This window comes from Nyctereutes procyonoides, unplaced genomic scaffold, assembly GCF_905146905.1.
Source record: "Nyctereutes procyonoides isolate TBG_1078 unplaced genomic scaffold, NYPRO_anot_genome, whole genome shotgun sequence".
NCBI lineage: Eukaryota > Metazoa > Chordata > Mammalia > Carnivora > Canidae > Nyctereutes > Nyctereutes procyonoides.
This window is the reverse complement of record NW_026575140.1, coordinates 34,185,293-34,211,575: the sequence shown is the minus strand read 5'-3', so window position 1 is coordinate 34,211,575 and position 26,283 is coordinate 34,185,293. Positions and strand designations below refer to the sequence as shown.

The window sequence follows — 26,283 nt, the reverse complement described above, 5'->3', positions numbered from 1 at the left end:
TCACAGTTATGTGTTAATTGCTAGGGATAAACTCAAGCCAGTGGGTTTCTTGAGAAATTAACAAAAGAACCCTCACAAAAACAGTAAGAGTTGACAAAAACAGAAAATGGTATAAAAGAATGATTTTAAAAATGTATATTAGTTTCCTGAGGCTGCTGTAGCAAATTACCACAAACTTGGTTGCTTAAAAACAACATTTCTTCTCTTACCATCCTGGAAGAGTCTGGCATCAAGGTGCTGGCTCTGGAGGCTCAAGGGTAGAATCTGTTCTTTGCCACCTCTATTTGTGGTGGCTGTTGGCATTTCTTGATCTGTAGTTGGACCACTCTTAGTCTCTGCTCAGTGGGCACATTGTCTCCTTTCTATTGTCTTACATAAGGATGCTTCTCATTGGCTTTAGGGCCCACCAGGATAATCCAGGAAGATCTCCCCATCTTAAGACCCTTTACTTCATTTCATCTGCAAAGACCTTGTTTCCAAGTGTGGTCACCTTTACACATTCCAGGAATTTGATGTGGACTTATCTTTTCAGAGGCCACCTTTCAACCTATTACGCAGTATAACTTTAAGATTTCCTGTATGAAACAATGATTTTTGATTCCTGATAATGAAATAAGCTGAATAAATACTAAATAAGACTAAATCAACTATGATCCTTGATTTTGACCAAGGAATACTTTTAAAAATGCTACTCGGAACACAAAATTTCTAACTCAAACTAAAACCATCTCCTCCAACACAAATTGTCATCTTTATAAATGGTTAAAATAAACAAGTTTTGGGTAACTGTTTGGGTAATTTGGGAATATAGCCATTTGGCGAAGTAATTTGTGGCTAATTGGCTTTTGATGAATTGGTCATTTGACACGTTGATTTTTGGCCAACTGGCTCTTGGAGAATTGATGTTCGTCAAGTTGGACTGCCTCCCACATGGGCCTGGGGCTTGATGTCTGGGGCCAGGCTGTGAGGCCCACATGGGCGCCTGGCAGGCTGAGTGCTTGGTCCAGGATCCAAAGATCATCTTAGATCAGGAGGGGAGAATCCCAGAAGACCTGGCCATCCCCCAGCCTTGGCCACCACTCCATCCTGAGACCTTGCTCCAGGCGATTTGGGAGCTACAAATAATAACAGAATGAGAGTGACCTTTTATTGACTGTGTGCTGGGCCCTGAGCTGAGCATCTATGGGCATTTTAACCTGCCAGCAAGCATCTGCAACAAGTGTGATTGTCTGCATTTTACAGATAAGGGAAGGGAGGCTCAGAGAGCTTAGGTTACCTGGCCACGACCACACTGGCAGATGAGTGGCAAAGTGACGATTCCAGACCAGGTAGGTTGTCTCTAAAGCCCATGCTATGAACTGCTTGGTCAGAATGGATCAGATGTAGTAGTCCATGTCTTTAAGCAGTTGCCAGCACAGTCAGCTCATTCAGAAAGAATTTCCGTGGGCCGTTGCAGCCTGCCAGTGAAGCCCTTTCCTGTTTCTCTAGATGAGGAAACTGAGACCTGGATAAAGTGTGAGATCTGTGGAAGGTCGCCCAGCTGATGAGCATCAGAGCTGGGACTGGAACCAGGCAAGGTCTCAGTCCTCCTGTCTTGGCCACCTCCACCTCCAGCCTGGCTCCTGGATTTCTCTGCTCTTTTGTGTCCTTTGTGTTGTCTCTGAAAGTGGGACAGACCCCAGAGGCCCCCCCCGCCTTCCATCCCCCAGCCCTCCTTGTTTATGTCCGTGTTAATGGGCCTTTGCAGGCTGGTCCAGCTGCCGGGTGTGAGCCAGCAAGCCACCTGGAGCTGCGTCTGCCACAGAATGTTTACGGTGCTCGGAGCCGAAACGAAACAACATCCATCTTGTTGACTGCTCCCAAACACTGCACTCATTCATGGCCAGCCTGCTGACAGGGTCCCCGTGCTTGGCAGTGAGCTGCCACAGCTCACCCGGCAAAACCTGGCAGCAAGCAGGGTGAGGAGGAAGCAAGCGGACTTTGGGGAACTCATGTTCTGAGCCCAGGGCCTCTGCCCACTTTCTGTCCACTCTCTTCTGAGTCAGATGCATGTGTTAAGATGGTACACCATGATGTCAGGCTTGGCCTGAAGAAACGATGCCAGGTCACTGAGCTGGCATCAGAAGCACGGGTCAGTGCTCACCATAGGCTTCCAGGGAGGCCCGGGGAGACCATCTATGGAACTGTGAGGTGCCCATGGCCAAGGTCAGCAGGCCGACAGCCCGACATCCTGGAGGGACCCAGGGCTTGACCCCAGGCAGAATTTCCGCATGGTCCTCATTGGTTCCCAGATTTCATTTCTTTCTCTCTCCAGCAAGGTTAATGATGACCTCTGTCCTGCAGAGCCGATGGGGGAATCTTTGAGATACGCTTATAAACCAAATTGTTCCTATAAATATCTCATCTCTTCCAGGCTCCTGGAGAGAGTATTACCCCGTTCGGCTGCCTTTAAGAGGCAGAAGGGAGGCTCTTTGGAGTAGTGCCTCGTGGGGACTCTAGAAAACTGCGTCTGTTCCTGATGTGGCCATTGTCTGTGTGAACTTGAACTATGCGGGCCTCAGGGTCCCTTTCTGTTAAAACAGTAGCTGAGATTAGATTATCTTTCCTGTAGAAATTTTAGTGTGTTTTAGCCCAGATATATTATATCAGGATGACTGAGGTATATGTCTCCTAGGATGTATGTGTGTGTTCCCCGTGGGAATGGCCTCTCCAAGCCTGTGGGCAGCCCTGCGGGCAGGGCATGAGTTGGCCACTGTAATCACAGCCAGTGGATTATTCCACACCTAGAATCATCAGCCCTGAGCCCAATCCCAGGCCAGCTTGCTTCTAGGTGTGTCACTCAGGAGAAGTCACCTCACCTTCCTGGGCCTTGGTTTCCTCACCTGTAAAATGGGCTAATTGATCTCTTTTAGCAGGACTGCTGAGAAGCTGACATGAAACATGTAGCCCAGTCCTCTGCCCCACCAGGAACTGACATAGCTTACATCACACAGTGAGGGCTGCAGGAGAGGGACTCCTGGCATTCCTGGGAGCAGCTGATCACATGGGAGAGGGTGGCAGGGTCAGGGCAGGCTTCATGGAGGAAGGATAAGGGAAGGAAGGTATGCACCCTTGTCCTCGGGTGTGGGGGACGCTTCAGTCCCGGCACTGATCCATCCTGATGTCCTTTTCTATTTTAAGGTCCATATGAGTCACCAGGCTGTGAGTTCCTGAGGGCAGCACAGAGTCTGGCTCGTCTCACTGCCCAGTACCCAGGTTTGGTGCACAGTGGGAGTGTGGCAAGAGGAAGTGTGAAGGGAGGAAGAGATGGATGGGTGCTGTTCTCAGCACCTTCCATAGAAAGCCCTGGCTTCCCGTGGGAAGTGGCAGACCTGCCAGGTAGTGAGGATCCCCCAGTGTCAGGGCCTGGTGCAGTGAGGGAGGCTTGGGTCCTGTCCAAGACCAGCTCCTCCTCTGGGTCATGAGGCCTTTTGACAGGAGACTCAGTATGGCTCGCTGGGCCTCGGTAGAACATGTATAGAGGCACCTCCAGTGCACTTCCCTTATTTTATTTTATTTTACTTTATTTTATTTTAGATTTTATTTATTTGTTCATGAGAGACGCACACAGAGAGAGGCAGAGACACAGGCAGAGGGAGAAGCAGGCTCCATGCAGGGAGCCTGATGCGGGACTCAATCCCGGGACTCCAAGATCATGCTCTGGGCCAAAGGCAGGTGCTCAACCACTGAGCCACCCAGGCGTCCCACCTTCCCTTTTATTTTATAGGAAAGGAAGCTGAGGGATCCCTGGGTGGCGCAGTGGTTTGGCGCCTGCCTTTGGCCCAGGGCGCGATCCTGGAGACCCGGGATCGAATCCCACGTCGGGCTCCCGCTGCATGGAGCCTGCTTCTCCCTCTGCCTGTGTCTCTGCCTCTTTCTCTCTCTCTCTCTCTCTCACTGTGTGCCTATCATAAATAAATAAAAAAAATTTAAAAAAAAATTAAAAAAAATAAAAAAAAAAAAAAAAGGAAAGGAAGCTGAGACCCAGGGGATGGGAGGTGCTCAAGATATACTGTGAGTCTTCAGGGAAGCCTAGGATGCCAGGCCCTGCTTCCCTGCCCAGGAGGCTTTTCCTCAGACTCTTGACCTGAAGTGTGAGAAAGGGGGTTGGCATTGAACACGGGGCCACTGGACTGAAGTACACAGACTGCATCGATGGTCTACACTGAATGCGAACCTGCCTCCTTCCCCAGGGAGGTGAAATGTGGCCTCATGGGCAGGCCTCCTGCAGCCCCAGCAGCCAGGGGCGTGCGGGGTCCTGGAACATGGCTGTCCCTCATCAGCTGCATTCTCTAGAAACTCTTCCTTGCAGCCCCTGAAATCAGGACCGGCAGCCCAGCGCAGAGCAGGGGTTGGGCCAGGGCTACATGCACACACACCTTTGCCACCTCATGCAGGCTGGCTCCTGATGGGAATGGAGACCCTGCTGGTGCTGCTTCCCGGTCCCTCAAACACGCTGTGGAAATGTTCATGTTTCCATCCCCCACCTCTCCGGGGAAATCCGTGGGGTTGAGCTAGTAAAGCTGGAATGGCTGGAGTAGGGTCTGCCAACTGGTCGGCCCACCCCCGCCAGGGCTGCATCTTAGAGAAAAGGCTTCTTGTCTCTCTTGTCTTTCTAGATCTGTCTCTGCTGGCAGCGCAGTTCATGAGTTACTCAAGTACGGATGTGTTCTCTTGTGCATTTGCTCTTCAGACTTTCCACCTGAGTCATGCTACAGAGTGCAAGGGGGGCTCTGACGGGGACACAGGGCTGGGGGCTGGTGCACGGGGGAGGTGGTGAGGGCACGCATGGTGGGGAGGGCAGCAAGGGCACTCAGGGACAAGGAATAGGGTGAGTCTTTGAGCAGCTGGGCACAGCCACGGCAGGGAGGGTGGTGGGAACCAGCAGGAGCGGGGCTGGAGCAAACAGAAGGTGCAAGATACTGTTTCCCTGGCTTAGAGAGTCAGACGTTATCTAGGGGGTTGTGGGGAGCTGTGGAGGCTTAGGAGGGGGGTGAAGCTGGTCAGACTTTCCCCACTTGGGAAAGACCACCTGGAGTGGAGGGATTGCGTTCAGGAAGGAGGGGAGACTGTCATCCAGGTGAAGAATGTTAGTGGTTTGAACTGAGGCAAAGATGGGGAGTGGGGGGAATTGAAAGTGGTTAACTGCAGGAATGGAGGCCAAGGGAGAGGAGAGAGCTCAGTTGGGGAATGCTGTAGGAGAAGGGGAAAGTTTGGGGTGGGGGATGAAAAGCATGGGGAGATAAGCTCAGTGTCAAGGTCGCAAGCCCCCTCCCACCCCACCCCTCACCCCCGGGCCTCTGCTGATCAGCCAGTGCTGGGGACTGCACCTGCCCCCCACCCCCCGCCTGCATCTCCTGGGGCTTCCCTGGGGACCCCCATGGGAATCATGTGTCTGCCTTCTAATGGGTCCTTCTGGGCTCAGGGCCGTGTGTCACTGAGTCTAGAAACAGACCCTGGGATTCAAAGACATCAAGTTGGTCCTGGGTGTGTCTCAGCACCAGAGTCAGACACGCTTGGCCCATGGCTCTCCCATCCTCGCCTCAACTGTGTGACCATGAAGGAGACCTCTGTTCCCCATCTGAGATCTGAGGGCTTGGCTGGGGGCAATGGTTCACATCAGCGCTTCCTTTAGCTAAGGAGGCCCTTTTTGTCCTGCCTCCTTTACTCCCCTAAAATGAAATTCATAGATACTGCAACCCACCTGCACCCTGACTTTTTAAAATTCCATATAATGTTTCAATTGTATTATAAAAAAGAAACGAAGGACACCTGGGTTGCTCAGTTGGTGCAGCTTCTACCTTCAGCTCAGGTCATGACCCCGGGATCCTGGGACTGAGCCTCACATCTGTTTCCTGCTCAGTGACAGGAGGGGTCTGCTTCTCCCTGCCACTCCCCCCACCCACTTGTGTGCTCACGCTTTCTAGCTCTCTCAAATAAGTAAGTAAATCTTAAAAAAAAAAAAAAAACACCAAAATGAAACGAAAGGGAAGTAACTCGTAACTCATGTGTATCTCCCTGTTGAGCCAAGGCAGGACTGTGCCAGGAAGTGGGATGAAGTCGCCAGTTGCCTGCACCTGTGTGCGGCACCCCAAGCCTGCCAGCCACAGACACACACATCACAAGCTAAGTGACCGAGGTGACGTGATTTTCTGAAAGGGTGAACAACTATTGGTCAAGTTCCCAACAAAACACAGTACAATCCTTCCTCAATTTACAGGGTAGTTCCATTCCTGGAAAATTCGGTGTATATTAAAACCATGAAAAAAGTTGTTTATACGTAAAATGGGGCTGTGTTCTAGGCATAGATAACCAGATTGCTCATTTACAAGCATTTTGAATATCTGGAAAGATGACCAAAAGTTAATGGAGGGCTGACCCTCCCTTGGGCCATCTCTGGCTCCTCCCCACTAAATGACAGTGATTCCCAGTCATTGTGACCACCAGAAATTTCCCCCAGTGATATTCAGTGTGCCCCCCCCGCAGGGTGGAACCTCCACCCTGGAGAGTCCCTATTACAGTCATGCCTCTTGTGCCTGGTGGGTGACAGTGCAGACTGGGACACTGGCTGTAATTGCTCGGGGAGGGCAGAGGAGGAGAGCAGAAACCCTGTGGGACATGGCCAGTCAGGGAGAGCTTCTTGGAGGAGATGCCCTGGGAACTGTGTGATTTCAGATCTGGGGTCCCACGGTGGGGGATTTTTTCAGAAGTCAAAGCAACTTCTGTGACTTCTTAAGTAGGCTTCACCAGCTTTTCTGGCCATACTGTGAAACAAACCATCTTTTCCCCAGAGTCTAAAACTGAGCTTCCCTGAGGGATGAGGAGAGGTCCCCTCTGTCTGTTCCATGCTGTATCCTAAGATGCACCATTTCTGGGAGGTGGAGGTGCCTTCCTGCAGAAAGGTGGTATTTTCTTGGCCAGAACAACTGAGACCCGAGGTGTCCTGAGATGAAGGAAGGGGATTTTTAGGGTGTTGGTGTCTCTCATCCTACCCCAACCCCCAACCCGGCTGCCTGGAGCTAACCATTTCTTCCCATTGTTATATCTTCCCTCTTGTTTCATATACTTTTGAGCAGTTAGGGGGAAAAAACAATTGGAGTATAGGAATTAATTAGCTTGAAAAGGGAAGGAGTTTAAAAAAAAAAAGCCAAACATGAAATAATAAATGTATGCCTGACATAAACATTTATAGTCCTGTATTTACTGAAAAAAAGACAGATGGAATATGTTTGTCTTGGAGAAGTTTTTATAGATTCAACAGCCATTTCCTCTGGATTTCTTGTCATCCCATTACTCTCGGGCTGTTTGGGGCTTGGACAGAAACAAATAGGTTTTGGTGATCATCACTGTTGCTCCCCGATGATTTGGGGCAGGCAGGGGGCTTGTGTGGGCTCAGAGCACTCTAGGTAGTGGCAGGACTTTTGATCAGAGACGCATGGGATTTTACAACCTGAGAACCAGAGACTCTCCTTATGGCTCCTCTGTGATGTCACTGAGAATCTTAGAACCCTAGCCACCGAATTGCTTATTAGCTTTGGAAAAATGGATCATCGCAGGAGGAGAGAATCGGGGAATCTTAGAATCCCACATGCTTGGGAATGTCTCATTTTAATTTTTGGAATCTTGATGACTCAGCATGAGGAAATGTAGAATCTGAGAATTTTAAGAGAGATCAGAGTTTGTTAGACTTTCTCCCACCCCAGACACTTACATGTGCTAAGTAAATGCCCACAGTGCTTTCCCTCACTTCTGTGCTGCAACCTCCCCACTCAGCCTGGAATCTTCTGTCACTCCCGGGGGGCGGAGGTGGGGTGGGATACCAACAGTCATTTGCAGCGGGTGTGGGTGCAGCTCTTCAGCCCTGCCCAAGAAGGAGCTGGGAGGAAGAGGAGGAGGAGCAGGGCAGGCCCAAAGGCTGTGAGACAGCACAGGGAAGGCAGAGGCTCCTGCAAGACGCCCCACAACCAGGGGAAGCCCCGAGTCCTGAGGATGTGCTGGGTGGTGCAGCTCTCCTGTCAGCTGCCTTCCCTCCTGTGAACGTGCCTGTGCCCTGTAGGGCTGACTTCTTCTGGAAGCCATTAACAGGAAGGGTACCCAGAGGTCCCCTGGACGCACCTACACGCCCCTTGCTGTGGAAGTGCTGGTGGTGGGCTGGGAGGGAAGGGGACCTGTTCACAGACCAGTCCGCTGGAGGATGGCCTGTGTTGCATTAGGGACAGCAGATTAGCCCACCTCTGTCTTTGCTCTAGACTCACAAGGATGAATTTGGGCACAGTTGGTTTTTTTATTATTAAAACAATAGGAAATATTTAGAAATGTGTAACACAGAGGTTTTTTTTAATTATTTAAAATTTTCCATAAGGTAAAATTTACATTATGTGTGAGTATGAACGGTTCTGTAAGTTTTGACAAACGAATAGTCAGTACATCAGAAGTGCAAATGCCATTACTATAAGCAGTTGGGACAGTTTTCTCACCCTGCAAAAAGAATGATAAGTTTAGAAAACATTCCTATAATGAAGTCATAGCTCTCCCTGCATCTACTCTGTTCATTCTAAGGTCTTTTTTTAAACACAAAACTCAGACATGGTCCCACAGCGTAAGTCAGGTCTGGTTGCTCCTGCCCTCCCCAGTCTAGTGGCTTCCTGCTGCATTGGTATAAAACCTAGATCCTCACCAGGACCCCCCAAGACCCTCCTAGTCAGGTCCCACTTCCTCATCACCTGCCTCTTTCCCCTCCTCTGTGGGCTCCAGCTATACCTGGACGTCCTGTGATCCTACCCTGGAGAACACTCCTACCTCAGGGCCTTTGTGCTTACTGCTCTCTCTGTGTGAGTGCCTTCCTCCTGGTTCCACCTGGCTCCTGCGACCCCTCAGACCTGTCCTGACCGTGCCCGTCTCTCTGCACTTTCTAGCTCCTTACCCTTATTGTAATTCACAACATTTATCTCTGCCTGATACTATAGTATATGTTTGTGTGTTTACTTTTGAAATTGTCTTCTCTCTTAACAGAATGTAAACATCGTGAGAGTAGAAACCTATCTTTCTAATTCATCCCTGCATTCCTGGTGACTGGTACTGGACCACTGCATTTCTGGTGCCTAGTGCCTCGTCCTGACACATAGTAGGCATTCAGTGTACGTACCTTGAGGGGATGAATAAATAAATAACATTTGATATACATTTTACATTTGATATTATTTTTTTAATGATTCAGGTTATTTTAATGTATATGAAATTTTGAATCCTATTCTTTTCATTCTACATAATTCTTTTTTAAAAAAAGATATTATTTATTCATGAGAGAGATGGAGAGAGGCAAAGACATAGGCAGAGGGAGAAGTAGGGTCTATATGGGGAGCCTGATGTGGGACTTGATCCCAGGACCCCAGGATCACAACCTCAGCCAAAGGCAGACATTCAACCACTGAGCCATCCAAGTGCCCCTTTCTATGATTAATATTAATATTTTCCCTTCTAACTAAAACCTTTAGTAAATCCAGTAAAACCCCTGATATAAGGTGCCTTATAATGAGGCAAATTCATGGGCAGCCCCTGTTGCTCAGCGGTTTGGCACTGCCCTTAGCCCAGGGTGTGATCCGGGAGACCCAGGATCGAGTCCCATGTCAGACTACCTGCATGGAGCCTGCTTCTCTCTCTGCCTGTGTCTCTGCCTCTCTCTCTCTCTCTCTCTCTCTCTCTCTCTCTCTCATGAATGAATAAATAAAATCTTTTTAAAAAATGAGGCAAATTCATATAAAATATTGTTGGCCCTGGCCTCTGCCCTCTGTCCAGCCTCTTCACAAATAGAGCAGTGAGACTACTTGTTTTTCTGGGGCTTTCAGGGCATGCTGGCCTTAGGAACTAATTGCCCCATAACCATATGAGACGTTCTCAGTTCTTTTTGTGGTAACGGGCTGTTTCCAATATATCTAATAAATAAAGACTTTTTTTCTCCACACATTAATGGGAAAAACCACCAAAAGTATAATTTTTACATTTTGTTATAACACAGTTCTTCACTTTTAAGTAATTAGAGTTTTGGGGCCACACTGTTGTATTAGGGTAGGGTTTTACTGTATCATGTTTAATGGATACAATTGCTGAGGAACCTTATTTACCATAGTTTACCTAATCATTCTTCTATTACTAGATATATAGCCTGTCTCCTACTCTTTTCTGTTACAATTGACCCTGAACTGGTAAATGAAGAGATTTTTTTTAACAAGAATACCCAGAGTGGTGAGAGTGCAGGGGAGTAGTTGCTTTTCTATACTCCTGATGGTATAAATTGATATATTCCTTTTGGAGAGCAGTTTGAACTGCAGGTAGCAAAATTCTTAGAATTTTGCATGTCCTTTGACTCAGCAGTCCCATGTCTAGGAATTTATTTTAAGGCTGTAAGTATGGATAGACATAAAGACAGATCTATAAGGGCATTCATTACATGATGGTTTCTACTTTTAAAATTTTCTAAACAATCTTAATCCCAAATCTGGAGGAGAGGTTAACTAAAGTATGTATAATCATATAATGGAATATTGTACAGTCATTGAAATTATTTATTGGAAAGGGCTTTTTACATATAGTTATTCCAGACCTTCCTTCTAGATAAAATATAAAAACTAACTGTTTGAAGACATCAAAGGACTACTAAGACTTCCAGGGCTTGAAAAACCAACATTGTAAAGAGACAAGAAGTGCACTGATGTGGATCTGACACTCTGTGCTACTTCTTCCTTTCAGGTATTTTCCAGTTTACAAATGATGTAGAACCAAGAGTCAGGGATCCCTGGGTGGCGCAGCGGTTTGGCGCTTGCCTTTGGCCCAGGGTGCGATCCTGGAGACCCGGGATCGAATCCCACGTCGGGCTCCCGGTGCGTGGAGCCTGCTTCTCCCTCTGCCTGTGTCTCTGCCTCTCTCTCTCTCACTGTTTGACTATCATAAATGAATAAAAATTTAAAAATTTTTTTTTTAAAAAAAGAACCAAGAGTCAGGGAGCTAAAGAGCTTTCTACAGCCTTACTTTGTTGGAGAGACAAGAACTTGAGTTTAGAGTTCCCAAGATAGGAAGCTCTAGAAGAGCCAAGATTCCATGGAGACAGGAAGTGGCGAAGTGCAAGTCTAACATTCAGTATGTTGCTTTGACTTTCAAAATATTTGTTGCTGCTTAAGTGGCACAGGCTAAGTGGCTGAGAGATCAACAGAGTATAGCAGTTGAGAGGCTGAGAAGTTAGGAAGAGCTTTCAATAGCCTCAAATTCTAGGAAGGCAAAACTGAAGTTTAGTGTCAAAAGAAGAGGAGGAGCCCTTGGATCCCAGGCTTTTAGTTGGCTCCTCTGGGGTGTAGCATCCTAGGAGAAAGGATAAACAAGAAACAGGGCAACTTTTACAAAGCCTTAAACCCAGCTTTGAAATAGCTAAAGCCTAAACTGGATAAAGATGATCTGGCCCTCTTTTAACTACCTATAAGAAGCAAAAGAAAATTATCTCTTAGAATGGTAACATCATCTGGGGCCTGTACAAACTTCATGCACAACATTGGGAATTTATTCAGAAATTACGAGGGATACAAGAAGGCAGGACCAGGAGGGGAAAAAGTCATGATAAAAACAGACTCAAAGGTGATCCACATTTTGGAGTTATCAGACACAAGATTTAAAATAATTGTGATGAATATATTCAAGAAAATAGATTACCAAGTGGAGAATTCCAACAGATATCTGAAAGCTATAAAAAATTAGTGAAATGGAAATTTCAAAACTAAATGATAAAATAAATATAAGAACTCAAAAGGTAGATTTCATAATTAGATACAGCTTAGGAGAAGATTAGTGAATCAGAAAATAGGTTAGACAATATCTAGGCTGAAGCATGAGTTAAGAAGATGAACATTACAGAAAAGAGCGTAAGAGATTTATAGAACATGTTGAAAAGGCCTAACATACATTGTTTCCCGAGAAATACAAAGGGGAGATAATGGACAGAAGTCATGTCTGAAGCGATAATGGCCAGAAGTTTTCCAAAATTGACAGAAAAACATTAAGCCACATATTTAAGAAGCCCTATGAACTTCAAGCAGAATAAATACAAAGAAAATCACGCCTAGGCATATCCTAGTCATAGTCAAACTTCTGAGAACTAAACATACAGAGAAACCTTTAAATGGGAGTGATGGGGACGCCTGCGTGGCTCAGCGGTTGAGCGTCTGCCTTTGGCTCAGGGCGTGATCCTGGAGTCCTGGGATCGAGTCCCACATCTGGCTTCCTGCATGGAGCCTGCTTCTCCCTCTGCTTATGTCTCTGCCTCTCTCTCTGTGTCATTAATAAATAAATTTTTTTAAAAAATAAAAATAAAATGGGAGTTATGGGGGCAATGTAGTATCTTGAAATACAGAGATGACTTTTCAGTAGCAATGCTGAAATCCAGAAGACAGTGTAATGAATCTAATGTACTGAAAGATGGTGACTGCCAACCTAGAATTCTATACCCAGTAAAAATATCCCTCAGAAGTCAAGGTGAAAAAAAATAACATTTTCAGACAAGCAAAAGTGAAGAATTCCTTGCTAGAGACTTACAATTTTTCTTTTATTTATTCATGAAAGATCCAGAGAGAGAGAGAGGCAGAGACACAGGCAGAGGGAGAAGCAGGCCCCATGCAGGGAGCTCGATGCGCGACTCAATCCCGGGACTCCAGGACCATGCCCTGGGCCGAAGGCACATGCTAAACTGCTGAGTCACACAGAGATCCCCACGACTTACAATTTTTTAAACATCTGCATGAAAAAGGAAAATGACTCCCATTTGGAAGCAGGAGGAAGAGAAAAAATTGGAATACATAGATACTATATGAAACATTGATAACATCTAGTGAGTTTTAAAAATATATGTAGAATTAAAATAACAAGAATAACCCAGAGAGAGAGAAACAGAGAGAGAACATGTGTGCATGTGTAAAAAGTCCTAAGGTTCTTACACTTTTCTGGAGGTAGTAATTATACTAATCTGTATTAGACTGCAATAAGTCAACAAAGGATGCTATAATTGCTGGAATAACCACTAATAATAAAAGATAATGTGTGTTTAGCCAGCTAATAGAGATAGAAAAGGTATGATAAAAAAATACTTGATTAATCTGAAAGAAATGAGAGAAAAATAATATGGAATAGGAAGGACAAATAAAACATAAATAGTAAGACTGTAGATTTAAAGCCAAATATAAGTTACATTAAATGTAAATGATAGGGGCAGCCCAGGTGGTTCAGCGGTTTAGTGCTGCCTTCAGTCTAGGGTGTGATCCTGGAGACCCAGGATCGAGTCCCATGTCAGGCTCCCTGCATGGAGCCTGCTTCTCCCTCTGCCTGTGTCTGTGCCTCTCTCTTTCTCTCTCTCTCTCTCTCTCTCTCTCTCTCTCTGTCTGTCTCTCATGAATAAATAAAATCTTTTTTAAAAATGCAAATGGTATAAATGGACTAAATACTCAAAAACAAAGATTGTCAGAGTAGATAAGAATTCTTCTCTTGAAGATTATTGTATTAATAAGGATGCTTTTGGTTGTAAGTAACAGGAAACCCATCTGGGGCAGGCTTAAAACACTATACAAACTTCACTCTTCATACAAAAGGTCCTTGGTGCCAACAATGCTCTGACTTAGCATCTCTTGGCTTATTGCCACTGTCTTCCAGCCAGCTTCCCTTGGGATGACAAGATGGTTTCCACTAGCTGTCAAGGCATCATGCCTCCTCATTTGTATGTAGAAGAGGAGAGACTGCTTTTTCCCCAGTCATCAAACAGAAGTTCTGGGACTCTCATTAAACTGACTTGTGTTGGGATCCCTGGGTGGCGCAGCGGTTTAGCGCCTGCCTTTGGCCCAGGGCGCGATCCTGGAGACCCGGGATCGAATCCCACGTCGGGCTCTCGGTGCATGGAGCCTGCTTCTCCCTCTGCCTGTGTCTCTGCCTCTCTCTCTCTCTCACTGTGTGCCTATCATAAATAAAATTTTTTAAAAAATAAAAAAATAAAAAATAAACTGACTTGTGTCATGCACCTGCCTCTGAGTCACTGTGGCACTGTGGCACTATGGCTGATAAGAGGTCATGCTGACTGGTTCAGGCTTCCACAACCCCCTCTGGAGTGGAAATGGTATTAACAACAGCAGTGAAAGCAAACACTCACATAATATCTCCCGGGTACCAGGTATACTATTACAGGCACCAGGCACTTTACTTGGGGTATGTGAACCCATTTCCACTTCATAAACTGGCCCAAAGATGTTAAACCATTTGACTTAGACAAGGTCACAGCTAGTCAGTGGCAAAACCAGGATGCCACTGTAGTCAGGCCCCAGAATCTATACTCCTACCTGCCTCCTTCTCAAGCCCTGTAGATAGATACAGGAAATATGGGAACATATTCCCTGTTAGGGAACAAATACTGACTGTTATGGACTGGATGTTTGTGCTTCCAAATCCATATATGGAAGCCCTAACCCCCAGTATGACTGTAATTGGAGATGGGATCTCTAAGGAAGTCATTACGGCTCAATGAGGTCATAAGAGTAGGGCCCTGGTACAGCACAATTAGTATTCTTATAAGAAAAGGTTTTGTGCATTCCCTCTTTCCTCTCTCTTCTCTCTCTCTCTCTCTCTATCTATCTCTATCTCTGTCTCTCTCTGTCTCTCTCTTACTCACTCTCTCTGCATGCACTGAGGGAAGGCCATATGGGAGACATAATGAGAAGACCACCATCTACAAGCCAGGGAGAGCGCTCTCACCAGAAACCCAATCAGTAGGAATCTTGATCTTAGACTTCGTGACTCCAAAGCAATGAAAAAACAAATGTGTGTTGTTGAAGGCAGCCAGGCTGTGATGTTTTGTTATGGCAGCCCAAGTGGGAAAGCAGTCAGTGCATTGACTCTAAATCCCTTCATGAGGTGGAACCATGTCAGGCCAGTGCTGCCTTCCAAGCCCAAGAGAGCTGGGGCTCGCATCTCAACTCCACCCTCTCCCAGCTGCATGACCTTGGACAAGTCCATTACTCTCGCTCTGGAAAATGGTGTTAGTGATTCTGGCTTGGAAAGAGCCTACCAGTGTTCAGGTTTCACTAGCCTGAGTCCCTGTAAATCTAGCTTGGCTTTAAAGGGCGAGTTTATAGAGTTTTTGTGATGTGGGATAAGAGACGACAGGCAGCCATAAGCCTGCTGTGAGGCCTTGAGTGTTGGGCTCTGTAGCTCCAGAAGCCTGCTGAGGTTACAGGCCTCCTGGTGGCTGTGAATGCCCCAAGGCGGCTCCAGGCTGGGGGAGTGGGCCTTGGCTAGCCCATCCCACCCAGGCCACGGAGATGAGAAAGAACCTGGCTGCCTTCCTGCTTCTCCTCTTTCAGAAGCCCTCACCTCCTGCTGTTTGCCAGGCCTTTGGGGCTGGTGAGGAGGGAAGAGGGGACAGTGCAGCCTAGTGAGGCAAAAGGGGTCCTGCAGGGTGGTGACAATGCAGTCTCTTATTCGGCTGCGTGTCCTGAGAGAGCCAGTCTCCCTCTCTGGGCCTGAGATGTGGAGCCCCTTATCTCCCACTCTGTAGGACCCTTGACATTTGTCCTGTCCTGGCCCAGCACTGCCGCTGCTCAGAGGGAAAACCCGAGGCCCAGAGTGGGGGTGGAGCCTGCAGCACCCAGGCTCAGACTCAAGAATTAGCCTCAAGTTGGTCTTCTTTGGGTGTTAGCGCTCACTACCTGGGAACACACCTCAGAGAAGCTAGGACTATGCGTCCTCTGCCTGTCAAGAACGCTCAATGGTTGAGCATCTGCCTTTGGCTCAGGTGATCTTGGGGTCCTGGGATCAAATCCTGCATCAGGCTCCCCCTCAGGGAGCCTGCTTCTCCCTCTGCCTATGTCTCTGCCTCTCTCTTTCTGCGTGAATAAATAAATAAAAATCTTTTAAAAAAAGAAAAAGCAAAACAGAGAGGGCTTTACTAAGATGCTGACTGTACCAGACCCCACACCTCTACATACATGGACTCATTTAATCCTCACTGCATTTTGGGGAGCTGGGAGTCTTCCCCATGTTTTACAAAAGAAGAAACCAAGGCTCAGAAGAGTGAGGCAGCCCACTGAGGATCAAATATCCAGAAAGTTAATGGTAGAGCCAGGGCTTCGACGTGTGAGTGTCACGGGAGCAAGTCACAGTGTCTGCCATATGGTGGGCATGAAACTTACTTGGAGACGGTCCTCCTAGCCACCCATCTTCCCAGTGTTTCCAGGCACCTACTGTGGGGTCTAGCCGTGTGCTAGGAATGAGGGGGAAGATCCCCAAGGGGACAAGCCTGTCCTTCATCTGGGTCCCCATTTTCTGTATGAGTAGTTAAGTTGAACAAAATCATGTCTCAGGGTGCATTGACATTTAGCAGCTCAAGGGCTCTGTAACCCCTGTCCTGTAGGATTTTATAGACCTGTAGGGGAGGCAAGGTTTTAACTGCACTTAAAAGCATCCATGTAGTTGTATAGAGCATTACAATCTTGATTTTGTGGTGATGTTGTGAAGATTTAGAAATAAAACATTTCAGTTATTTAGCATGTGCCAGGTGTGCATAAGGGACACTCTGAAGGGCAGCTAGTTCCAGTGACTTCTGTGAGGTGAGGTGGGGAAGCTCAGGGATGGCAGGGAAGATTCTGGAAGGAGATTCACTTCTACCAAGCTCTGGGGGCCCAGAGGAGTTTGGGAGGTGTCAGGCCTCTCACTGGACGGGCAAGGATGTGTGCAGCATAGCAGCAAAGTATCGTGGGAGTGCCAAGGTAATGCCCAGGTGGAGGGGTGAGCCCAGGCTGTGAGGGCCCCGCATGAAGGCTGAAGTCCAGCCCTATGTTCAGTGTTAACAGTGGTTATCACCTCATCAACTCCATCCTCAAAATTCTCCCCATTTTGCAGATGCAGGAAAGTATGATAATTTTAGATTTTGAATCTCTGTCTATTTGTAAAATCCTGTATCTGAATGCTGCACTAGCTCAGGGCTTGGCAAATTAAAACCCCAGAGTCACTGAGCTGTTCTTTTAGATAAGGTTTTATTGAAACACAGCCCCATTCATCTGTTTATATATTGTGTGTGGCTGCTTTTCATTTTTGAGAAGTTGTGGCAGAGACTCTGTAGCCTGCAAAACCTATAATATTTAATGTCTTGCCCGTTATAGAAAAAAGTTTGCTAGATTAAAAATGTCTGCTAGACCGGATAGCTGAGTCAGAGGATTGAGTGTAGGTCTGAGCCCGACACTTACTATAAGAGCATGGGCAAATTGCTTGCCCCTTCTGAGACTGGCCAGCCAGCTCTTGGGGGCTGTAGTAAAGCTCATAGGTGATGGATGCACGCTGTTTTGTAGACTGTAAAGTGTTGTACCTTATCACCAGCCTGGCACCTGGTGGGCACTAAAAATCTGCTTGTTGGTGAATGAGGAATCATCACTGTGCAGGCCTTGCTAGACCAGGCTGCTGGCTGCTCCTGGTACTGCAAGGAGGTGGCATCTGGGCCCGAGATGCTGAATGCATCATTGTTCTTCTTATGCAGACTTGGCAGGTTTGAGCATAAATTAAAATTCTTGTGGGGAGTCACCTTATATGTGGTACCACTTTATAGCCAAGTCATTACGGTAATTTGCAAAACTCTCTGGTGTGTAACTGGAGTCATTTGCTTCACATTTGCTGGCTGTGACCTCATTCAGGCTGCCCGGTCCTGCATTTGGTGACCCCTGAGCCTTGAGGACTTATCCTTCTGGGTCTGGCCTCAGGGTTATCCAGACCTGACCTTCTGGGGATAGAATGCAGGGCCTGACCTCCCACAAAAATTAATAGGGGAAGAAATCATTACGGTTACCATCCTCATGCCTTTCTGAGTGTTTGCTGTGAGCTGGGCACCTTGCCAAAGGCATCGTGTCCATAATCTCATGGGATTGTCCTCACAGCCTGTGAGTAGCTATTAGCACCATTTTACAGACGAGAAAACAATTCAAGAGAAAAGTAAACCAAACTCTTACCCTAGTCCCAGGGATGCCAGCCAGGCTGTGCTGGGGACTTGCTGGTCCTTTCTTTCTCTGAGCCTCAGTTTCTTCATTTATTAATGAAATGGATGGGCAGTCAGTCCCAGCCCTGACATTCCAGAATTTCTAACTTGTAAAAATTGACATAGGACTCCTCCATCCTCCAGTTCTCCAGAGAAGCTTCATTTCCATCAAAGCCAGGTCCGGGATCTGCTCTTGGCTCCAGTGGCACAGTGGGGAGACATGGCTGTTGGGTGCAGCCCCTTCCTGGGTCCCCCCACCCAGCCTGCCTCAGGGCAGGGGGACCAGTGTGCCTCTCTCATTCCCCTGCCTCTGTAGAGAAAGACTCCATCCTTACTCCCCAGAGATGGAGAGTGAGCAAGGGTGAGTCCTTTGATGCTTTGGGGGACATAGAACCAAGATGCCTGTGGCCAGGAGGGCCTTGGGAGGTCTCCTACGTGACCTGGGCCTGTGGTGGGCAGTGGTGACACTGCCCACATCTTTTAAGTGGTGGCAGCATCTTTGGGGCACATGTTATAACCTCTGGTTTAATTTCCAACCTTTGAGAAAGCAGATGACTCAGGGAAGGGTCTGGCATGGGCTTTGGGAGCAATTGTCACACAACCTGGGACAGTGGCTTGCCAGCTCTGGTGCTCACATCCCTCTGAAGTTAGGAAGGCTGATGGATTTATCCAGGGTGCTATGAAAGTCACACATGAATGGTCTTGGAGCCCCAAGCATTGTCAAACTATGACCTGAGGGGCTCTGTCTTTCCTCCCTCCAAGAACTGGCTTGTTGATTTATTGTAGGAAGACCTCTTATACTACATCCAGTGGAGAAAAAGCCAATGCACCTCAATTATTTGAAAAGTGATAACTTTTTTTTCTATCACAGAGGTGATGGGTTTTCATCTCACGTCTGCCCCTTACTCCCTGTGTGACCTTGGGTAAAGCACTAGACCTCTTTAAGCCTTCATGTGCTTGTCTGTAGATGGATTGGTCCTACCAATCTGGCAGAGCTGTCATAAAGACTGGGGTTGGGGGGTCATTGTAATGGTTGATTGTACTTTGACTTCTCTAAAGGCTCCCCAACATGATCTTCATTGGAGTCAAAGGTGGGAATACTTGTTTGGGGGTCACCAGTTGTTCATCAGTTGCCTGAGAGGCAGCAGGACAGGCTTTGAAGCCTGAGAGATCTGGGTTTGAATTGTGGCCTCACCTCTTGTAGCCCCTGAGCCTAGTCAGAGGCACCTATCTCCAAACCTCAGTTTGTCTCACCTGAAAAATGGCTGGAATGAGCCAACCACACAAGGATGGACAGTTAGAAGGATCAATGTGCCTGGTGCCTCAGAAGGGCTTGATAAATGCTGGGCTCCCCGGTACCTTCCTAGGGGCCCACCTTTCCTCACTCTACACATCCTCCTAAGTGAAGGAGGGTTGAGTAACCCAGAGGCCTCCACTGGGTCTGGTGGGTTTTTGAAGGACGCTCAGAGCCACCTCCCTGACCCCAAAGATTCTGGGAGAAAGACCCTGGCAAAACAGCCCCGTGTGATGATTAAGCTCTCTTTGCTCCAAATGCTATTAATGGTCATAAAATTATCCACAGTTTTCTGAGGCCCAGGCCCAGGGTTTGCCTCAATGAGACAATAAAATCGCATGCAGAAACGATTTGGAACAGGGAAAGAGCGCCAAGCAGAGATGGAGCTAAACGAGCGGCAGCCTGCTCTCATTAACTCGGCCCGTTCACATTTGTTACCAGGGATTTCTTTTTAATTAAAAAACAGCCAAGTTATTAAAAAATAAGCTTGTGAGGGGCTGGCCCAGCAGCAGCCAGAGCCAGCAGGAGTGAGTATTCCTTGCAGCAGGAATGAGCCTGGCTTGGCCTGGGAAGGTGAAGGGTGCCCGGGCATACAGACTCATCTGAGCCCTTCCCCTGCCCTGAGACCCTAGCAGTGTTGCATTCCCATCTGCAGACCCTAAGGTGCTCAACAGGTGGATGCCTGGTGCCCGTCAGAGCTGTGGGCATGTGGCAAGTTAGCACTGAGCGTCCAGCCTCTTGGGCGGAAGGGGCTGCCTTTGGGTTGGGTGAGGTGGATCCTTGAGGATGGGGTTGGGTTTTTGTCGCAGAGGCCACTTATTACAGCGCGATTCAGAATTGGGGCTTGCATGTGATAGGCCTGAGCCGAGAGCCAGCCCAGATTCTTAAAGCCATGTGATCTCAGGCAGGTACTGTAAGCTCCTCGAGCCTCTCTCTCCACTCTCCAGCGAGGGCGAGTTCCCTCAGAGGGGCAGTGCAGAGGCTCCAAGGAGATGGTGGTGTGAACCACCAGTGCCCGCACATCTTGCTCAGCAAACGTGCCCCTGCTATAGTTGCCCTCATCCTCAGTCTCAGGGAGGAGTCCGAACCTGGTGTCAGCTGTTGATTGGCTCAAACTAATGGCTTGTCTTGCTCAGAGCAGACAGTCCCTGGACAACACTTAGGCCTGTTAATAATGCCTTATGACATCTGTAGGTTACTTTATGCTTTCCAAAGTGCTCTTTGACAATAAGAACGATCTCCATTCCTGGAGCATACCTGCTAGGTGCCCGCAGCACCATGCCGGGGGCTCTGCACCTCAGCTCTCAAAACCTCACGGCGTCTCTGGAGACCTGGTGCGGCTGTCTCCAATTTACACCTGGGAGCTGAGGGTCAGCCTCAGGGAGGGATTTTTCTAAGGCACAGACTTGCTTGGGGGTGATTGGGGTTCACACCTAAGTCCATCAAGGCCCCGAAGTCCATGTTTTTTCATCCTTAAAGTTATCACTGGCAGGTGACAGGACAAAAAGCCTGAAAAGGTAGTTTCCAGATTAACCCACTTCACACTGTAGAAGAGACAGCTGAGACTCAGAGAGTTCCAGGAAGTAGCTTATAACAACTATACCTAACAGCTTTGTTACACTTTATACAGATTTTCTCAGGGTTTAATTCACCTTCTCCCTCAATTAGTCTTCATAAAAACTCAGCAGCTAGCAAGGCAGGGCATGCGACAGGCTGTCAGAGAACCGTGGAGAATACAGAGGTGTGAATAACGGTGTGCCGCATTTCTGTGGTGTAATGCAGTTTGGGAAATAATGTGGATTAAGCTCTGGTAATAACGAGCAGATGCTGTGCAGTGAGCACCTGTTCTGTGACATGTGACGTCTGGATGCTCACCGGCCTGCCCAGCAGTAGCAGCAGCCCCAGCCCAAGTCGTGCACCTTGTCCCGGGAATGCTTGGTGGCCAACGTGAGGGTCAGAGATTGTCAGCTCCCAGAGGCAGGAGCATGTCAGCCTGTTTCACCGATGTGTCTTGCCCCTAGCAGAGTGTTGGTGCATCGTCAGGGGTCCGTGCTTGTGAAGCAGTCATTCCACCAAAGGAGCCCAGTGTCTACATCTGAATATTGAAGCTTTTGTTCGTGATTCCACTGGTGATCATGGAAATTAAATGACAGATCCTGGGTGCCTTGAGTGCAGCAGGGGTTTAGCGAGTGTGGGCTCAGGGTGGCCGTGGCCCACACTGTGCCCTAATGACTGCCCTCTCCCTGCACCCCGCTGTGGCTGTACCCACTCATGCTCTTTCCTCTCCCTGTCTTTCTTTGCACAGTGAATGGGAGCTACGGCCACTGCACCCCAGGCTCAGAGAAGAGCCTGCTGGACCTGGACCTTGCAGAGGGCCCTGGCCCCACCTGCTGCCAGGGCCTTTTTCTCCCTGCGGGCACGCCACCACCCCGGGGCCAGCCGCCCGCCTGCGAGAGGCTCCTGCACTTCCCCCACCCGAGCAGGTAGGTGCTCCATCCTCACCCACAGCTGCCTTCTGTTGATGCTTCCTGAAGGTCGACAGCTGAGGGCCTCAGGGCCTTACCTGGTCTGCCCAGTTGTGGGATACACAGGACAACTGAGGCACGGGAGGGCCAGGGACCAGCCAGAGGCCAGTAGCACAATGGTGGCTGCCCCATCTAGGCCTTGAAGTGCCCCTCTCTTCCCCTGCCATGTGGCAGTGCCTCACAAGACACAGAGACGGTTTGATTGAGGTGTGTTTCCCCATTGCAGAAGCTGGGTGGCTTTTCACAGAGAGTCAGTAATTTCAGAAATGGAAGGTTCAGGGGTGGGATAGGAAAGGAAAACCCAGCTCAGGATTCATACACACTGTAGTGTCAGACCCTGGACTGACTACTCATGGAGTTGGAAGATGTTCCTCCACCTGGAGCCATCTCCTGCCCTCGGAAGCCTGCCTCACAGAGCCCTGCCTGGTGACCTGCATTCAATGCCTGCGTGTCTCCAGCGATGTCCACGTGTGGACACATGTTCTGTGGGATTGCATCTTAGGCTGGAATCTGCCTCCTATTGGCTCTCCCAGGGTCCTGGCTGTGCCCTGTGCCCCCAGCTCAGCCCCAGGCCTGTACCTTATTGCCTGGGCATGCTTGCTGAGGCCTGCTTCACAAATCAGACATCTAAAAACTGCCCCAGTTGCCTGTTCACAATTCATTTTTGTATCCGTCATTTATTAAGTGTCTGCTGTGTGCTGGACACTGTGGAGTGCTGGACATGCCTTAGCAAAGGAAGCAAAGATCTCTGCAACAGAGCTTACTTTCTGGTGAGAGCTTTGGGCAAGAGATTACTACACAGCAGGATGCTGATGCTTCCCACACAGAGCCACTTTCTCTGAGAATGTAGAATCCCTGTGGCCTTCGGTGACACTAGTGAGACTTTTTTTTTTAAAGATTTTATTTATTTATTCATGAGAGACACAGAGAGAGAGAGAGAGAGGCAGAGACACAGGCAGAGGGAGAGCAGGCTCCATGCAGGGAGCCCGATGTGGGACTTGAGCCCGGGTCTCCAGGATCACGCCCTGGGCTGAAGGCAGGTGCTAAACCGCTGAGCCACCCAGGGATCCCCCCTCGCCCCGAGACTTCTGATTTACATGTTAGTTTGCGTGGCCTGCCTTAACTAAACACCACAGCCCAGCTTGCTAAAACAACAGACATGTATTTTCTTACCATTCTGGAGGCTGGACATCTGAGACCACGGTGCCCCCAAGTTTGGCCTCTCCTTGACTTACACATGGCCTCCTGGCTGGGGTGTCCTCACACTGCCATTCCACTCTTTGCATGCTCTTCATCTTATGAGGACACCAGTCAAACTGGATTAGGGCCTCACCCTTACAACCACATTTAATCTCAGTTACCTCCCGAAAGGCCCTATTTCTAAAGACCATCACACTGGGGGTTAGGATTTCAACATACAGATTTTGGAGGTACACAAATTCATAACAAGAAGCGAGCGTCTTTTAGATTTAGAACTGTATGTTTTCAGTGACAGTCTAACGCATATATCTGTTTGATTATCCCCTGAGGCTCCCCCAGCAGCATCTGTTTTTTCTTTTTTTTTTTAAGATTTTTTAAAAATTTATTTATGATAGACACAGAGAGAGAGAGAGAGAGAGAGGCAGAGACACAGACAGAGGGAGAAGCAGGCTCCATGCTGGGAGCCCGACACGGACTTGATCCCAGGACTCCAGGATCGCACCCTGGGCCAAAGGCAGGCACAAAAGCATCTGGTTTTTCTAGGGAAATTCTTTCTACCTCAGGGTAGAAGGGTGTTAAAGGGAAAGCTAAAGCAAGTGGGTTTTTGCTTTATTAATTTTTTTAATTTTAATTTTAATTCAGTTTAGTTAACATATAGTGCAGTATTAGTTTCTGAGGTAGAACTTAGTGATTCCTCGGTTGCACGTAACACCCAGTGCTCATTACATTATGTACCCTCCTTAATGCCCATCACCCAGTTACCCCATCCCCCACTCCCCTCCATCGACCCTCAGTTTGTTTCCTAGAGTTCAGCATCTCTTACGGTTTGCCTCTCTCTCTCTACTTTTATCCTATTTTATTTTTCCTTCCCCTACATTCATCAGTTTTGTTTCTTAAATTCCACATAGGAGTGAAATTATATGTATTTAGCTTTCTCTCACTTAATTTCACTTAGCATAATACCCTCTAGTTCCACCTACAACATTGCAAATAGCAAGATAGCATTTTTTGATGGCTGAGTAATATTCCAGTGTGTGTGTGTGTGTACACACACATACTACATTTTCTTTATCCATTCGTCTGTCAATGGACACCTAGGCTCTTTCGATAGTTTGGCTGCTGTGGACATAGTTTCTATAAATATTGGGGTACAGGTGCCCCTTTGAATCACTATGTTTGTATCCTTTGGATAAATACCTAGTAGTGAAATTCTTGGGTTATAGGGCAGCACTATTTTTTTTCATATAGATTATATTTGTCATTTTGATCACTTAGAACATAAGAGCCTATACCTAGAACCACACGCCAGCATTAACCTGAGCTGCTGCCATTTCTGCTACTGATTGGGCATCATCACACTCCCTCATTTTCCTAAAGCAGAAGAGGGCTCCAGCCCCTGTCCCATACCCAGTCAGATCTTGTTCCTTCTCCTTCCCACTGGATTGCTTTGGGATGAGGACCCCTTCTCTCCTTGCTGCCCCCTCCTTCTGATCTCTGGCCCCTTGATCCACTGCCTAGGTTCCTGGAGAAGATTGCTCCCACTTTATGAATACCTGCTGCTTCTGCACATCTCTCATTTAATCGTCACCACTTATAAGTGACCATCCTGGAGTGCTTGCTATGTGCCACACACTTTTCATGTTATTAACTCACTCAATTCCCATCTGCCAGAGGGTGGGGAAACTGAGGCCAGAGAGGCCACAGAACTAGTCTGAAGTCATCCAGCAAGTGGTGAGAGTTTCAAGTAACTTTAGCAATACCCTGATTCTGTCATTTCTGTGCTAAAAATGAGTGGAGGAGAGTCTCCTCCACTCTGGTCCGTGGAATGTATTATTACATACAGTTTGAGGCTTAGCTTTCACTGGCTTTCTGGGTGACCTTGGGCATGATGCTGTCCCTTTCTGGGCCTCGTTTCCTTACCTGTAAGATGAAGGTAGAAACACAGAGTACACAGGTCCCCAGGTGTGCAGGAAGGTGCCCTGTGATCTGGGCCCTCCCTGCCTACCCATCACACTGGCCTTTTGGCTTTGGGCCCAGTGAGCCACACACTTTCACATCGTCATGCCTCAGCCTTCAGTGGCCCCCTCCCACCCTGGTCTCTTATGTTTGCCAGAACTCTGCCCACCCTTCAGCAGAGTTTAAGTGTTCCCATGAGAGCTGGTCCTCAGTCTCCTCCATGAGAAAGGAAGCCTCTGAAGGGCAGGGACCTGGTTTGTGAACCATCTTGTGTCCCCAGCATCACCTGGCACAGAGGGAAAAGCTTGCAGAGTGACCTCTCTGGCCCTCAGCCCAGGATGTGCTGTGCAACCTATGGATGCACAGACCCCATGAGATCTAAAGTCAGCGTCCTGTCCCCTTGAGCCTCTGCCGGAGGAACACTGGTTTCCCCAAGTTTAGCAGCTCCCCTCCAGGACCTAAGATGACAGACAGAAGAACATTGGAGTCCTTGACACTCAGAACGTTGAGGCTGCCAGGAAACATAATAGTCATCATGGTACATCATGTTACTGGGGAGGACGGGGCCCCTGGCAGCGCGGTGTTGTGGGAAAATCCTGGGCTGCTGATTTAGATAGATCAAGGTTCAGATTCCTGCTGTTACGCTGCTTGCCTCTGAGGGCTTGGGCAAGCTGCTTCGGTTTTCCCAAGGATAAAACAGATGGTGGGCTCTCCCCTGAAGAATTTGGTTATGCATTCAGCAGATACCAGGCATTGCTCTGCTGTGGTGAGGCTGCGTGGGTCGGCCCTTGGGAAGGTGCCTGGCCTGCGGGGTGCTCAGCAGTTCTTTGCTCTGTCCAGGGACTCCTGCTCACAGTTTCCAGAGGCGTGATGGGAGGCGCCTGGGGGCCTGGGGCTCAGCGGCAGGCAGGGCAGGAACCGTGCCAGCCTGCTGGGGCAGAGGGAAGGCAAGAGCAAGCAGGGGGCTGCCTCAGCTGGCCTTTGAAGCCAGCAGACACCACAGCCTGAGCTCTCCCCACCTACTGCCATGTGAGGTTTCGTTTGTCGTATTTGGGTAATTCAGTCACGGGTGCTGTAGCTGTTCTCTTCTGCTGGTTGTTTAGCCTGCTGCTGTTTTTAAATGGATTGTTCCCAGCAGATGCTTACCTGGCTGCCCATCGCTGTCGGGCTCAGGATGACAACCATGCAAGGAACAGCTATGCTTTTTTTTGATTTTTAAGTTTCACAAA

At 48.2% G+C, this 26,283-nt stretch overlaps 1 protein-coding gene across 3 annotated transcripts in view; it reads left to right on the top strand.

The window, feature by feature from the left end:
• GLIS1 (GLIS family zinc finger 1) overlaps positions 1 to 26,283 on the top strand; it is a 225,378-nt gene that overhangs the window by 118,194 nt on the left and 80,901 nt on the right. For all 3 annotated transcript variants that reach the window (XM_055306962.1, XM_055306963.1, XM_055306961.1), the window contains exon 3: positions 21,679 to 21,856. In XM_055306962.1, the coding sequence (XP_055162937.1) occupies positions 21,679 to 21,856 (178 nt within the window). The remainder of the gene's footprint in view (positions 1 to 21,678; positions 21,857 to 26,283) is intronic.